This window comes from Populus alba, chromosome 11, assembly GCF_005239225.2.
Source record: "Populus alba chromosome 11, ASM523922v2, whole genome shotgun sequence".
NCBI lineage: Eukaryota > Viridiplantae > Streptophyta > Magnoliopsida > Malpighiales > Salicaceae > Populus > Populus alba.
Window position 1 is genome coordinate 14,091,772 of NC_133294.1, and position 13,848 is coordinate 14,105,619.

At 34.0% G+C, this 13,848-nt stretch overlaps 2 protein-coding genes across 6 annotated transcripts; one reads left to right on the forward strand and one right to left on the reverse strand.

Annotated features, from left to right (window-relative positions):
- The first annotated feature begins 2,700 nt into the window (after positions 1-2,700).
- On the forward strand, positions 2,701-6,669 carry LOC118038407 (multiple organellar RNA editing factor 8, chloroplastic/mitochondrial). Of its 2 annotated transcripts, XM_073412471.1 has the most exons (5): positions 2,701-3,142; positions 4,306-4,403; positions 4,847-4,912; positions 5,671-6,131; positions 6,167-6,669. In XM_073412471.1, exons 1-5 carry the CDS (start codon positions 2,745-2,747, stop codon positions 6,383-6,385), a joined length of 1,242 nt encoding a protein of 413 aa, XP_073268572.1. In that variant the 5' UTR covers positions 2,701-2,744; the 3' UTR covers positions 6,386-6,669. The 2 variants fall into 2 exon arrangements, with proteins under 2 accessions (XP_073268572.1, XP_034900644.1); XM_035044753.2 differs by having other exon boundaries at positions 2,703-3,142; positions 5,671-6,669.
- Positions 6,670-7,433: 764 nt separating this feature from the next.
- LOC118038316 (uncharacterized) lies at positions 7,434-11,873 on the reverse strand. Of its 4 annotated transcripts, none has more exons than XM_035044639.2 (7): positions 11,715-11,848; positions 10,704-10,782; positions 10,119-10,539; positions 9,974-10,026; positions 9,577-9,614; positions 8,782-9,217; positions 7,434-8,156 (listed from the first exon to the last, which is right to left on the reverse strand). In XM_035044639.2, the coding sequence occupies exons 2-7, from the start codon at positions 10,704-10,706 to the stop codon at positions 7,929-7,931; spliced, it is 1,179 nt and encodes a 392-aa protein (XP_034900530.1). In that variant the 5' UTR covers positions 10,707-10,782; positions 11,715-11,848; the 3' UTR covers positions 7,434-7,928. The 4 variants fall into 4 exon arrangements, with proteins under 4 accessions (XP_034900530.1, XP_073268575.1, XP_073268573.1 ...); XM_073412474.1 differs by having other exon boundaries at positions 10,704-10,726; positions 11,715-11,810; XM_073412472.1 differs by lacking the exon at positions 10,704-10,782 and having other exon boundaries at positions 11,715-11,873.
- Positions 11,874-13,848: the final 1,975 nt, after the last annotated feature.

Sequence of the window (13,848 nt, forward strand, 5' to 3'; positions counted from 1 at the left end):
ATTTATAGCTTTAATCATTTAACTCATTTGGATTTAATTTATTTACATGTTGATGAAAGGGTTAGTCCTGATAACAATTGAAAAGCACAGGTAGTGAAGGCTCTTCATGAGAGTAAACGATGAAAAAAAAAAAAGCAATATGCATTTAAAGCTAATAAAAAAATAAAAAAAAAATGGTTATCTTCAAACTAGGTGATTGGGTTTGGGTATATGTATACAAGGAGAGATTTTCTAAATGTATGAGATCTAAGTTGATGTTGAAAGGAGATGGTTCATTTCAAATAATTAAAAAAACTAATAATAATACTTACATATAGATTTACCAAATAAGTATTGTCTTGGTGCTACTTTTAATGTTTTTTGTCTCTCTTTTTTTTTTTTTTCCATGTAAGTGATAATTTGAGGTGGAATTCTTTTGAGAATAAAAGGAATAATACGATCCAAAATATCCATTAGGCCAATTACAATATTAAGGGCAAAGAAGCTCAAAAATGCATTAAATGGACTTATTCGGGGTATTTAGACCAAAGTGGATTTCAAGGAGGCTACATCTTCAATAAGTGATTATCAGACCTTAATCAATTTAATATGACAAGTGGCTCGATCCACAGTGGGATTATAGTTTTCAAGCTAGAATCTACCGGGATGCTAGAGATTTATATTAGTTTCCTAGTTGATTTAAGATTCTTTTATTATTTTTCTAGCCTTGTTCAAGATGTTTTCACTTATTATAAAAAGATTTATTAAGCTTGGATTTATATTTTTTTTTTACAGACTTTGTTTTCAAAATAATATATTGTGTGATTGTGAAAGGATTCTTTCAATTTGGTTCTTCATTGAACTACTATAACTTATCAAGGAATTAACTAAGCTTCGTGGCATCTTATATACTTTTTGTTTGCAACTCATCATACGCGTTGGGTAGGGGTTCGACTTCTATAGTCTTGGTGCACGGTATAGGTTTTTGTTGTGTCAAGCTCAATCACAAAGCCTGAATTTAGATTTTTTAAGAATGGTCAATTTGACCGTGGATTTCTAGATTTTTATATCGGGTTAAACTTGAAACCTTCCAATCTAAATCCTTATCTAGACCGGGTTTTAATTAAACCATATGAGAGTTGCTTTGACATTACCTAGTCGACTTCAAAGTTTCAAAGGGAACTTGAAAGACTAATAAAAATATGGTTTAGCCTTAAAATTTTGTTGAGATGACATCTTTTCGTAAAAATATTAAAATGATGAAATATTGGATCAACTTGGACTTCATGACTTAACCCACCAAACTAGTGACTAAGGGCATGAACTCCATTAAGTTTAGTAACTTCATTTTTCTAAACTATTTTTACTTAATTGTATTAGAATAAAAATAGAAGCTTGCAAAATTAAATATCATCCTCAACAATACGATGTTTGTTTGAGATCATGGTAACCATATAGAAAGTGAGTTACTATATTTGATTGACCTTGGACAATCCAAGTTAACGTTTCAAATTTAAATATATTTTTTTAATATTAAAATAACAATATATTTGATTGACCTTGGACAACCTGAGTTATCGTTTCAAATTCATGATCCAAGTTATAAGGTTATAATAACCCTATAGAAAACAAATCAAAATAAATTACTAAGCCTAATTCCCGAATCAACCCTATATTGAATGATGAAATTAAAAAAAAATCAATTAAAAAATGAAAAAAAAAACCTAGGTTAACATGTCAAACTTGCAACTTAGGGTCATAAGACCAAGATAACTCCAATAATGATGAAATTATATATAAAAAAGTCAATAAAAAAAGAGAAAAAATGAGTCAAATAGGTTAACCTGCAACCCGGGTCATGAGAGAAGGACAACCCAATAAAAGCAAGTCCAATGTTGAAGGACTTGTGGCCTAAGTAATGAGACTAATATAACATTTTAGAAAGAAAAAAAAAACCTGATTTAACTAAGATTAAAATGTCAAAACTCGTGATCTTGATCTTAAGACTAAGATATTCTCATAAAAAGTAAATCAAAATAGATTATGAAACTCAATTCTTAATTGACCCAATGTTTAATGATAAAATTAAAAAAAAAATCGATTAAATAAAAGATACAAAAAACAACTCGAGTTAACTCGGGTTAATCTGTTAAGCATTATTCTTGTATTATGAGATCATGATAATCTAATGAAAAATATATAAAATAAATAATAAAGTTTAATTTTTAATCAAATCAATATTAAAGAATGAAATTGAAAGAAAAAACTAATTAAAAAAAAAATCTGAGTCATTAGATTAACCCACCAAACTAGGTTAATCCGTCAAATCTGGAATCCATATCACAAGAGTATGATAACTAAATAAAAAAAAATATAATATTAAAAAATAAAATTAAACAAAAACAGGATTAATTGAAAAAAAAAAAAGAAGATATTATTCTAATGAATAATATTTTATGAAGAGAGGTACAGTAAAACTATCTTATTTTTTAGTTTATAGGTAATTAAATTAAATTTCAGATATTTTTTATTACATTGGAAAATAAATTATTTACAAACAAATGCACCCGGTCATTATATAAATTTTCAAATTTACAACTTCTTTCTTAAAAAATAAACCAAAAAAAGAAGCATAAGATATTTTAATTTTGACATCACCGAAATGCCATTCCAATAAAATGGAAGGGCATTTCCTTATCTTCCTCTATAAAACCCCATCTAAAACCCTACCTCTTTTTATCTCCATCAGGGTTTCAGTTCCAGAAATGGCGACTTCTCACCTCACTCGTTCCCTCCTCCTCCAAAAAATCACCTCCAAAACAATAATCTCCTCCATTCTCTCCCGACCCTTCACTTCCCTCTCCTCCACTTCCTCCGCCTCCTCCACTCTCCTCCGCCGTGCTCTTCGTCCTCTCTCCGCTGCAGCCAACATCAATCGCTCTGTCTCTCGGATTTCATCCAGGTCGTTTTCTGTCAACCCATCATCGTCTTCTCTTAACGACCCAAGCCCTAACTGGTCCAACAGACCTCCAAAAGAGACTATCTTGCTTGATGGCTGCGATTTTGAGCATTGGCTCGTCGTCATGGATAAGCCTGAAGGAGATCCTACTCGTGACGAGATCATCGATTCTTACATTAAAACCCTTGCTGAAGTTGTTGGAAGGTAATTTATTAAAGTTTACACCTTAATTTTATTTCTCATTCACTTTAATTGTTTTTTTACTTAATTTTTGTTTGTGTTAATTGTTAGTTTTAGTAGATGAAATATTGATATTCGTTTTTTAGAAATTATGGGCTTTGTATATTGATTAATTTTTATTGTATTTCAATTTAACAGACTGTATGGAAACCCAAGAATTGGCGATAAATGATTTCAATTCTTTATTTTTTAGCAATTCTCTATTTTGGAACTAAATTTACATCCTGAAATGAAGTCAATGAATTAAAAAAAATGTGATTTCCATATAATTCATAACCGCACCCAAAAGAGTGTTATTTACTTGGAATTCCATACAATAGTCGTTGTATATTTCCATTATCTAAAATGCCCCGCAATACGTTGTTTTGAAACCTACCAAATATAACTTTCAGCTCTTCACTGCCAGCAAATTATAATGTTATTTATTTATTTATTTATTTATATATTTATTAATTTACATCAAATAGAAGTGTTAGGCTAAATCCAAATAATATTTAAATTGGTTCCAAATGGATGGATTGAATTAGAACTGAATATAAATTACCTCTACATGTAGAATTCATGTCATTTTTATCTTAGAATTTGTTCTAAGCTAGCTGTGAGTTAATTGTTTTAGTCATTTTTTATTGTATTTTATGTATCTATGTGTTGCATTTGGTTGCTTATTATTGAGGGTTTGTGCATGCTTCCATGCATGTTATTGATGTCTTTTGTGCTTTCTTTATGATTAGTTATACTTTGAAAGGTTGCAGTTTTCTGTTTTGTAAGTGTGTTTGAGGTTTATGAATTGTACCTAACCTATTGCTAGAGGGATTTTAAGTGCATTTTAATTACACTTCTCTAAGAATCAGGAGTTTGATTGCTTAATTGTTCTTTTATCTGACTTCGATGGGAATTGTGTTTTATAGCTTAATATTTGATTTGTGTTTTAGATTACAGTAAGTAGAGTGCTATTCTTAGTGTTTGAATATTCCTTGCTGCTTTTAATATTAACATGTCTATCTGTGCTCTTTCAGTTTAGGGGAGCTGTAGAAATGTTTTTTTATCTTACCAGAGGAATCTGGAGTTAAATGGGTTTTTGTGATGTGAGAAGTCTTGGTCATTTAAATTTTGTGGCTGTATGGCAGTGAGGAAGAAGCGAGGAAAAAGATCTATTCAGTTTCTACTCGATGCTACTTTGCCTTTGGAGCTCTGGTGTCTGAAGAGGTTTCATACAAGATCAAAGGTATATCTTCTTTCAAGCTGTGGGGCAAAGGGGGGCTGGGGGTGGCCCTGGCCTTACCAAGAATTAAAACTGTTCCTCTTCCTCATTAATAATATCTTGCATTTGGTCCATTTTAACCCAACAAAACCCTTAACTTGGATTCTTAAAATATGTTCTTAACCTGTGTTAAATCCTAGATGTAAATTACCTCCCTTCACCTTAACAAGATGACATTTGGTCCCTTTTAAAATCTTGAAAAACGGTAACCAAAAATGAACAACTTTGTTCACTTCTATTTTTTCCAAGTTTTTTTTTTTCTCCCTAAAAAAAAAACATACTCAAGTGTTTATTGGTAATTGCTTTTAATGGAAAAAAATGGGCCACTGCATAGAGTTAATTGGTACAGGATGTTACTTTTTTGAAGTTTGAATGTGATGGATGTGCTCTGTTGGTCATTTTTCCAGAATTGAAAAATGTTCGCTGGGTTCTTCCAGATTCTTACTTAGATGTGAAGAACAAAGATTATGGAGGTAAGGGATTTCCCCCCCTTTTTTTGTATGTGATACCAATATATTGTTGTAGATGCTTGTTTTATTGCATTTAGCAGTACTACATGCATCTTTTTTTTTTATTATCTTTTTTATCCTAAAGGAAACTTCTGGCTTAAATGTTTTGTGCACCAAGAATCATTTTGAATATTTTGCTTCTCAATCTACAATTGTTGAAGCTTGTTCTGGTTAGGTTGGATGCTATTTAAACCGTTCTAGACTTTGACCAAATGAGGATTGTACTAGAATTTCTGTAACTTCACTAGGGTCTGCAGGCAATATTTTGCTGGATTGGCTTCGCTTTGTGGTAATCACATTTGAGTTGCGAGTCTTGGTTTTCCTTATTTTTCATAAATAGAAGATAAACAATGCAAAATTCCATCAAGATCGTATCTCGCCAAATAGTCTCTGATGCAGTTGTCAAACAATTGCATGTAATTGTTAATAACAGGTTAACAATCCTCATTTTAAATGCAAGTGCACAAAGATAGCAGCATGTTTTCCTTTTCTGAGTTAGGGTAAGATGATGGTGCCCTGATTATGTTTTCATACTGCTAGGATTTTGGTCTATTTCTGCAGAGTCGCACATTCAGAATTGATCATTTCTTTTCATTTGAAACTGTGATGATGAATGCCTCCTTTTATTCTTAAGTCATGATTGTTACTATTTATTCTGTAATTAGCAAGTCATAACACTATACTGTACTTGATTGGTGCATGATGGTTTTTTTTCCTTTTAGGGGAGCCATTTATTGATGGGAAAGCTGTGCCCTATGACCCAAAATATCATGAGGAATGGATAAGGAACAATGCGAGGGCAAATGAAAGAAATAGGCGCAATGATCGACCTCGTAACGTCGACAGATCAAGAAATTTCGACAGAAGAAGGGAAAACATGCAGCAGCGTGATGGAGCTCCGCCTCCACCTATGGCTAATCAGGCTATGCAAAACCCTGCTCCCAATGTGGTTGGACAACCACAAAACATGGGCAGACAAGGTGGACCGCCACCGTCGCCACAGAACAGCTATAGGGTGGGACCAGTTGGACCCCCGCCTAACAACTATAACATGGGTGGACCCCCGAACATTGGTGGACCAGGTGGACCACGGCCTAATAACTATGTAGGTGGGCAACAGAACAATATGAATAGAGGACCACAGAACATGCCACCACAAAACTACATGCCCCCACGGAACAACATGCCCCTGCAGAACAACATGCCGCCGCAAACAACATGCCTCTGCAGAACAACATGCCGCCGCAAAACTATGTGCCCCCTCAAAACAACTACATTCCCCCACAGAACAACATGCCTCCACAGAACAACATGGGAGGATGGTCCAGTGACATGCCTGGGAACATGCAGCACAACTTCCAGAGTGGGCCTAATGATGGAGGCTATCAAGGTGGGCCACCAAACTACCAGAACAGCTACCCTCCAAGCAGGGATTGAAGCATACATGGTTGAAACACTTATGCAGCTTATATAATCCCCTGAATAGACCAAATTCTTGATGCTGTGTAGATATGCAAGATATTTCAAATTTCTAGGACTTGTGGTGTTGATGGTACTTTTCACTTTACCTGGCACGATGCTGTTTAAGGCATGCTTTCATATCTGATTTTCTATCTTGCGATTTTAATGGTAGGATTCAGTGCCTAGTCTGTCTGTTGGATATTGAAAGCTGTCCGCAGGTACGAGGTAGCATTTAAAAAGGATAGAATTATTGTTGTCTACCCCGTGTTTTGCTTCCTTTAGTTTTTTCCATATTTGCCTGTCATGATGCTGTTTAAGACCTGGTTTAACGTCTGGATTGATAGCTTATAAATTTTAAGGAAAGGATTCAGTATCATCAGTGAAAAAAAGGAAGCCTCCCCCCACAAGTACAAAGGCAGCCCTGAAGCTGTATAGTGTATAGCTCATAGCTCCCTTGTTTGCTGCAGTCAACTCTCTTTCAGATTGCCCTTGAGCGTATCTTCTTTCTTCTTGAATGTGGAAGGAGCAGATGATGGACGCTTTTGAAAGTGCAAGAAATTGCTCTCGGGATATTAGATTGTGGTTTTGCGAGCCCAAGAGTTGTGTAGGACTGCTGTGTTCTCTCTCCTGATTTCTTCTCATGCATTATTATCATTTGTGATTCATAAAGTACATGCTATGCAAGCCATGCTATTGAGGTTGCCTTCGAGCACTTTAATTTGATCGTTTGATCCTGTTGGGGCTGTATTTGTACTGGTATTTCAATAAAATTTGATTATTTGTACTGGAGTTTTAATAAAATTTGATTTTTTTTTATTTTAATAGTAAAAATAATTTTTAAAAATGATAATAATAAATTATTATTTTGATGTATTTTCTGTTCTTGAAAATCAACTTTCAGATTTCTATGAGAGAACAGCAAGAATATTCTTAAAAATTAGCTGAAACAGTAACATACTCGTCAAAATTACAATCCAGGGATCCTGCCTTTCCCCATGTTCTGCCTGAGGCTACATTCTAATGCTGTGCTGCCAAAATAGCTTCTTTAAATATTTTCATACATAGTTTGAATTTTGTTCCCGACAGAAATGTGAACACAACAGCGTAAGTTGCTCAACTGAGTTGTTGTGTAAAAGGATGATTTGGAATTCCATTTAATGCCAAAATTCGCAAATAAATAGATTCAGATAAAAAAAAAAAAAAAATTGGGGTTGCTAACTTCCTATTTCTGTGAAAAGGTGACGGGGAAAAAAAAAAAAACGATAAATATAGCTCAAATGTTTTCCATGGGACATGGAAGAGAAACAACTGTTAGTGCTGGAAATCTGAGATCTAGAGTCAACTCTAGTACATATCCTTCATAGTAAAGGCCCAGATTTCATCCCTTCACAGAGAGCTTCTGCGCAGCCGACAATTGCTCCAGCATAAGCAAAGACAGCAAGTAGATGGAAGTCATAATTAGAGAAGTGCAACTTGAGTTTCTCTGTTACTGCACATAATGCAACTCTTACTGCATTCATCACCCAGCAAATAAATGCTGCGTGGATGGTTCTGCCACAGCTTCCCTAGTAATGGATTCAGTTCTTTTGTTCTTGGCATCTCGGATCTGTTCAGCAAGTGAACCTTCTCTTTGAATTTTTTCGCTCTTTTTAATCTCTACATCGATTTTCTCCCAAGCTCGGCTATGGGAAGTCGAAGATGCCCCTTGGCAAATCATCTGATCATTAATGGATTTTCTTTTTCGAATCTATAGAGAAAACATATAGCCTTGTTAAGACAAACATATATAAAAAATGAGAATGAGAAAAAAAGAAAGAAGAAGAATTTAAACAATAAACATCAATGTGAACAACATTTGATGTATAGGAACCCCACAAGGCATGGTCTCATCATGGAATTGCTTGTTTCATGCGAAAGATACCAAGAACAAAGATAGCAATTGGATCGTAAAAGCATGTCCAGCCTCTATATATTAGGTTTTAACAAAAAGGGTTGAAGTATATGAATAGCTAAACAGAGTACAAGATAGTCTGCAGTGTAAACGTCTTCCATGGTGTCACTCCAACATAAAAACCATTTCATAAGATTCCCCTCCTTCTTGTATATGTCCTGTTTTGTATCTTCTACCAGTTAATACTGTTTTGCATCAATTTCTAACAGTTATGGAATTACCAATTAACTTTGTACCATTATAAGAATTAATTCCAAGTTAACTTCTAAAAATATGATTTCTTATCTACTGAGTCAATCAGAATCAACTATTCCTAATTCAATTCTTTGAATCAATGTGCATCCCAAAATATAAATGTCATACACTAATCCTCAAATGGTAGTGTGGTTTTTTTCAAGTTGCACTGTAGCCTGTATGTTACCTTTGTTAATCTCCGCTTAAGTGTCAGCTTTCGGGCAACAGATGATGACTCTTCTGTTTTTTTCTTTGATTCTCTGTATGCCTTTCTCTTAGCTTCTTCTCTTGCCTTCACTTTCTCTTCTCGCTTCTCTCTTTTTTGAGCAACCCTCACCATCTTTTCTTCCCTTTCCTTTGCTTCTCTCTCAACTGTTCTCTTTGCTCTCTCCTCTGCCTTCGCCTTTTCAATGGCACCTTGAAGCTGCTTGAGAGTTATTTCTTCTTTTATTCCATCAAAGCCATCCCAGTCTAGCTCTTGTTGGTCAATGCCTCCTTCCTTAGCTGCTCTTGCTATGCTTTTAGACCATGAAAGAAAGAATTTCTCTCTCAGCCTTTTCCATTTCAAACGTTTACCCCAAATTTGTCTGAGTGAAGAGCTTATCTTTGCCCGGATTGCTTCGCTGCAAGGAATTGGTTGGAAATTGAGATTTTCAGTCTGAAAAACTTGTGTGGTTGCAGAGCCTATAGAGGTTATAGAATACTCCCAGCAAATATTAAAGCCAGTAATCCTTAAAGTTTCATTTAAACAGTCAAGTTTTCACAAAATCATCTACTGAGTTAATTTAGAATAGACCATATCCAAAGTTATTAAAAGCTTCAATTTGCAGTCATTATCCATGTAAGTTTGCGGGTGCATGTCAACAGAAATCTGGCTTATGTAGAGCATCATCTATTGGGCAGTCCCCTTTTTCCACATACAACTTTCACAACATTGCTTAGTATATTTATAAAGATTGTGAGAAGAGGGCATCAACTGTACCTATGAGCATGGGGATGTCCTGACATCTTCTTCCTAACCTGAAAGTTAGGATGGAAGGAGATGAAGTTTTAGAAGAAAAAGAAGAGTAATATACAAAGTAAGACAATTCATCACTGTCTCTGACTGAGAAATAAAGAATAAATCAAGCAGGAAACAAATTCAAAGCTTTTGTCAAGAGAAAAAAAAAGAGTTTTTAGTAGTAACAGTAAGTTTTATTACTATTCTACGAGCTGCAACATCTCCAAGTGACCATACTCATCAATGAAGATCCTAAATTTGAGAAACAACTGTGTAGTATTATAGTTAAACCATGCAGTAGGAACCCATACTGTTCCAAGAATTCCCATGTACAGAAGACAAACTGTGAGAAAACTAACTAATCCTTACATGACTTCACCTGGGGGTTTGTCAAGGCTTCAGTTGTTCTTTGCTTGATGAGTGCACGGGTCTCTAAACAATAAATGAAATTAAAACCACAGAATTAATCAACTTCACCAAGCCTCAGTGGGACTAATTCAATGTAAAATTGAAATGAGAGTTACCTGCAGTATGTTTTCTGCCTTTGTTCCAGGGAATTCTCCCTTTGTTCCCATGTTTTTTCTTTCCTTTTCCCTTTTTGGGAAGGTCAATGATACTTTCTGCAGTGTCACGGTACCCATCCAGTTGAACCTCCTTGATGAGAGTCTGCTTCTCAGCTGAATCTAGGCTAATTTTTGAATGGAAATGCTTGCAAGAACCTGTTGTCTCCCTGACATCAACACTGATTTGCAAGGCTGCAGAATCATAAACTCTTGGGAAGGTACTAATAGATGCATAAGTGGGACATGTGTTCATCACGATAGAGTTACAATGGTTTGACTGCTGTACATTTGGTTGAAAATGTGTTCCTACACATAACCCAGAGTTGGCCACAAAAGATTGTTTGAGACATGGTTGCATGGTAGATGTGGAACAAACAAGCTCCTGACAAATGGGTGAAAGAAACCAGAGTCACACATCTTATAGAACTACCTATCCAGATACTATTGTCACATCCTAATTAGAACCATCCATTCAAAATATACAAGTTGCAGACATCCCTAATTACTATGACTGCAAGGGACACAGACAAGTAATCTAGAACTTACCATAACGTCGATCTGATGAAGCCCTTCAAAGAATTTTGCAAGAGAAAACAACAAACTGGATAAATCATTCAATTGAATCCTTCAAATGCAAACAATTATCAATAAAATGACATCTCCCTGTATATGAGAACTTGATGAATCATATACACAAAACTTAACGGCAGATTTGAAAGACAAATACAACCAAATAATAGCCCATTGCCTCTGGAATCACAAAACGTGAACCTAATTTTATATGTATTATGGGTGGCATTTTAAGATCCGCAGATACATCAATAACAAAAGCAGGGCAGCTAAATAGTGTTCCAATGGGTAACCATGTGTCATGATCAGCTCTACAAACATTTTTCCTTTAAGGGTAGTTAAACTGTTTCTCAAGTGCCACAGAAGTCGATGTTATTAACTAAAATCGCCAAATATAATCAAGATTCACTAATGGGTAAAATTTACAGGCAATTCCAAGTTCCGGTCCATTTATTGCAAACTCTCTTCTTTCTTTCATGTTAAAAAACTTGACTCGTGCTAATGGAACCTCATGAAACCAAAACCTATGGTTTTATCAGAAATTGACAGCTTCACTCTCAAACTACAAATCAAACATGACAGACAATGCCACTAAAAACATTAAGAGATTCAACTTCCTCTAGTTACAGCAAAGCATCACGCTATCAATGCTAGCAAAAGCATATATCATTTGTGGTTTCATCGTAACAAGAAAGAAGAAGCCCATTCATCATTTTAAAGAATAGACAAAACCCGTAAGATTAAAAGAAAAGAAGGACTTAAAGGCCGTTACTTTATGTTCAAGATGGAACTAGACGGAACCTTTTAGAGCACAGACCTGAGAATAGTAATTAAGTAATTTCAATGAACTGAAGTTTCTAATCATTTCTTTTCGCTTTACCTATAGTCTTCAGCTAGCAATACTTCATAATTGAGAAACAAGAACAGAATTTACAGCAAACCCATCTCCAGAAACAAGTCTTCAAGTATACCAAGACAGAAACTTACAAATGAAAGAATGGAATTCTCAATGCATTGTCTCTGCTCCAGAAACCTAGTGAGAGAGTGATTTAGTGTTCCAGTTGAGAGATCATTTCTGGAAAACTGAAACTTCATAAACAAATTTATTAATTCTAGAAGCAATGTGAGCGAAGGAGAGGGAGAGGGAACTGATATTGTCTGAACATTTTGAGGATTGGATATCTTTTTCAATGGGCTTGAGAAAAGTTTTGGTACCAAAGCCTGCATCATCAAATGCTTACTATTATGCTTCTGTATCAGGCCTTCGCCCACGGTTTACACTTCTTTCTTTTCTTTTTATTTTTTTATAACATGAATCCCTGATATTTCTAAATCCAAATTTTATGATGTTTAAACATAATTATAATTTATGAGAGAAATAAATAAATAAATAAAAAATAAGAATTATTCACCTATTTAAATTTTCTAATTCTCTCTTGTTATTATATATATATATATATAACACTCTTATGTATTGTTATAACTTAGATATTATAAAATTTCTCAAATTTTAATCACGTCATTTTCATTCTAATAGAAAATTATAAAAACTTTTTCTTAATATTTTTTGTAAATTTCAACCTGTGACAATGTTGCCAATGCTATCCAGCCTACCATATCTTTAAAATTATTAAATTTTTATTTTGAAATTAGAAGTTTTTAGAAATTTTCAATCTTGGTTTGCTCTAGCCAGAAAGGTTGAGATATGTCATTTGGGTTAAAAATGAAATAAGAAATGTACACTGTAATAATAAATTTTTACAGCTATAAAACATAACTTGATATATTACCAAACATCTAATTGTATTTTTTATGTTGTAAACGTAAAAGCTAAAACTAAACAAACGGACCTTAAGCAGTTTATCATAATTAACATTCACTGGTGATGATATATTTTTTCCTTGTACAACTAATCCCCTACCTAGACTCTCTGAAACCATAGGTTTTCTAATAACTATGATATTAAGTGGTGACTCTTTCTAATCATAACTTTATGATCAGCCCAAACATCCCTTTCAATAAAAAAAAAAAAGATCCATCATTTGATGTCATGCATGTCACGAGAGGATGATGACTTCATTAGAGACTTGTTTGGTTAAACTAAGTTAAAAAAATAAAAATATTTATAAAATAACTGAGTTTTATTTAGAAAATTTTATGGAAAATGTATTTTTTTTTAAAAAAAAAAAAGGGGTAAAAAACGTGTATTACTTATATTCCTTTAATTTCAGTCAATTATTAATTAGTATTTTTAGAATGATATAATGGACATGTTGACAGATTAGCAAAGGAAGCTTGAAATACAAATGTGGAACACATTGCTTGGATGTAAATGCTCTCTTTTTTACAATGTTAGTCATATACTAGATGGCTAATTAATATTATCTGCTAATGCTAAAAACACACTTAACATAAATCAAATGGCATTAGAATGGGCACCATCATTCCTAATTTATTACACTTGAAGCTTGGAAGGTATTTGCGACCAGATCCAGTAAAGAGAGAATTTATGGATGCAAGAGGAGGAGGAGGAGGAGGAGGAAAAGGAGGAGGAGGAGGAGGAGGAGGAGGATGATGATCTTGGGGCTGACGGGTTTAGGTTTGAATAAATTCTAGTGTTGATGGGCTGGACCACATCTGGCCGGAACTGATTAATCTGGGCTGTCCCAAGGCCTGGAGTTTGACTGTTGAAAATGACCGAAAACGAAGGCAGTTCATCATTTGCTCTCTCAGTGAAAGAGAGATCTAAAGCAAGCAAGCAAAGGGAATAATGCCAAGCCAAGCATAGAATATCTCCATGTGGGCCTAATGGACATATTTCTTCATTTTCTTTTTCCAATTCTGGTTCCTGAATTGCCGCTTCGATTTCATTCATGAAAAAACAAAGCTCTCGCATTGCATCGAGCCACTAATTGCAAAGTTTTAATTTGACTTTATGATTTTTTTTATTTGTTTTACGTTGATTTTATGGATTTTGTTTTATTTATTTTTTTAATATTAAATTGGTTGAAAATAAAATTTTATATTTATTTATTTTTATAAATTTATCTCGATTTTATAATGCAAAGTGAGAGTTTAATGGGTTAACTGTTTTTTTTTTTAATATTTCTTTCAGCTGCTT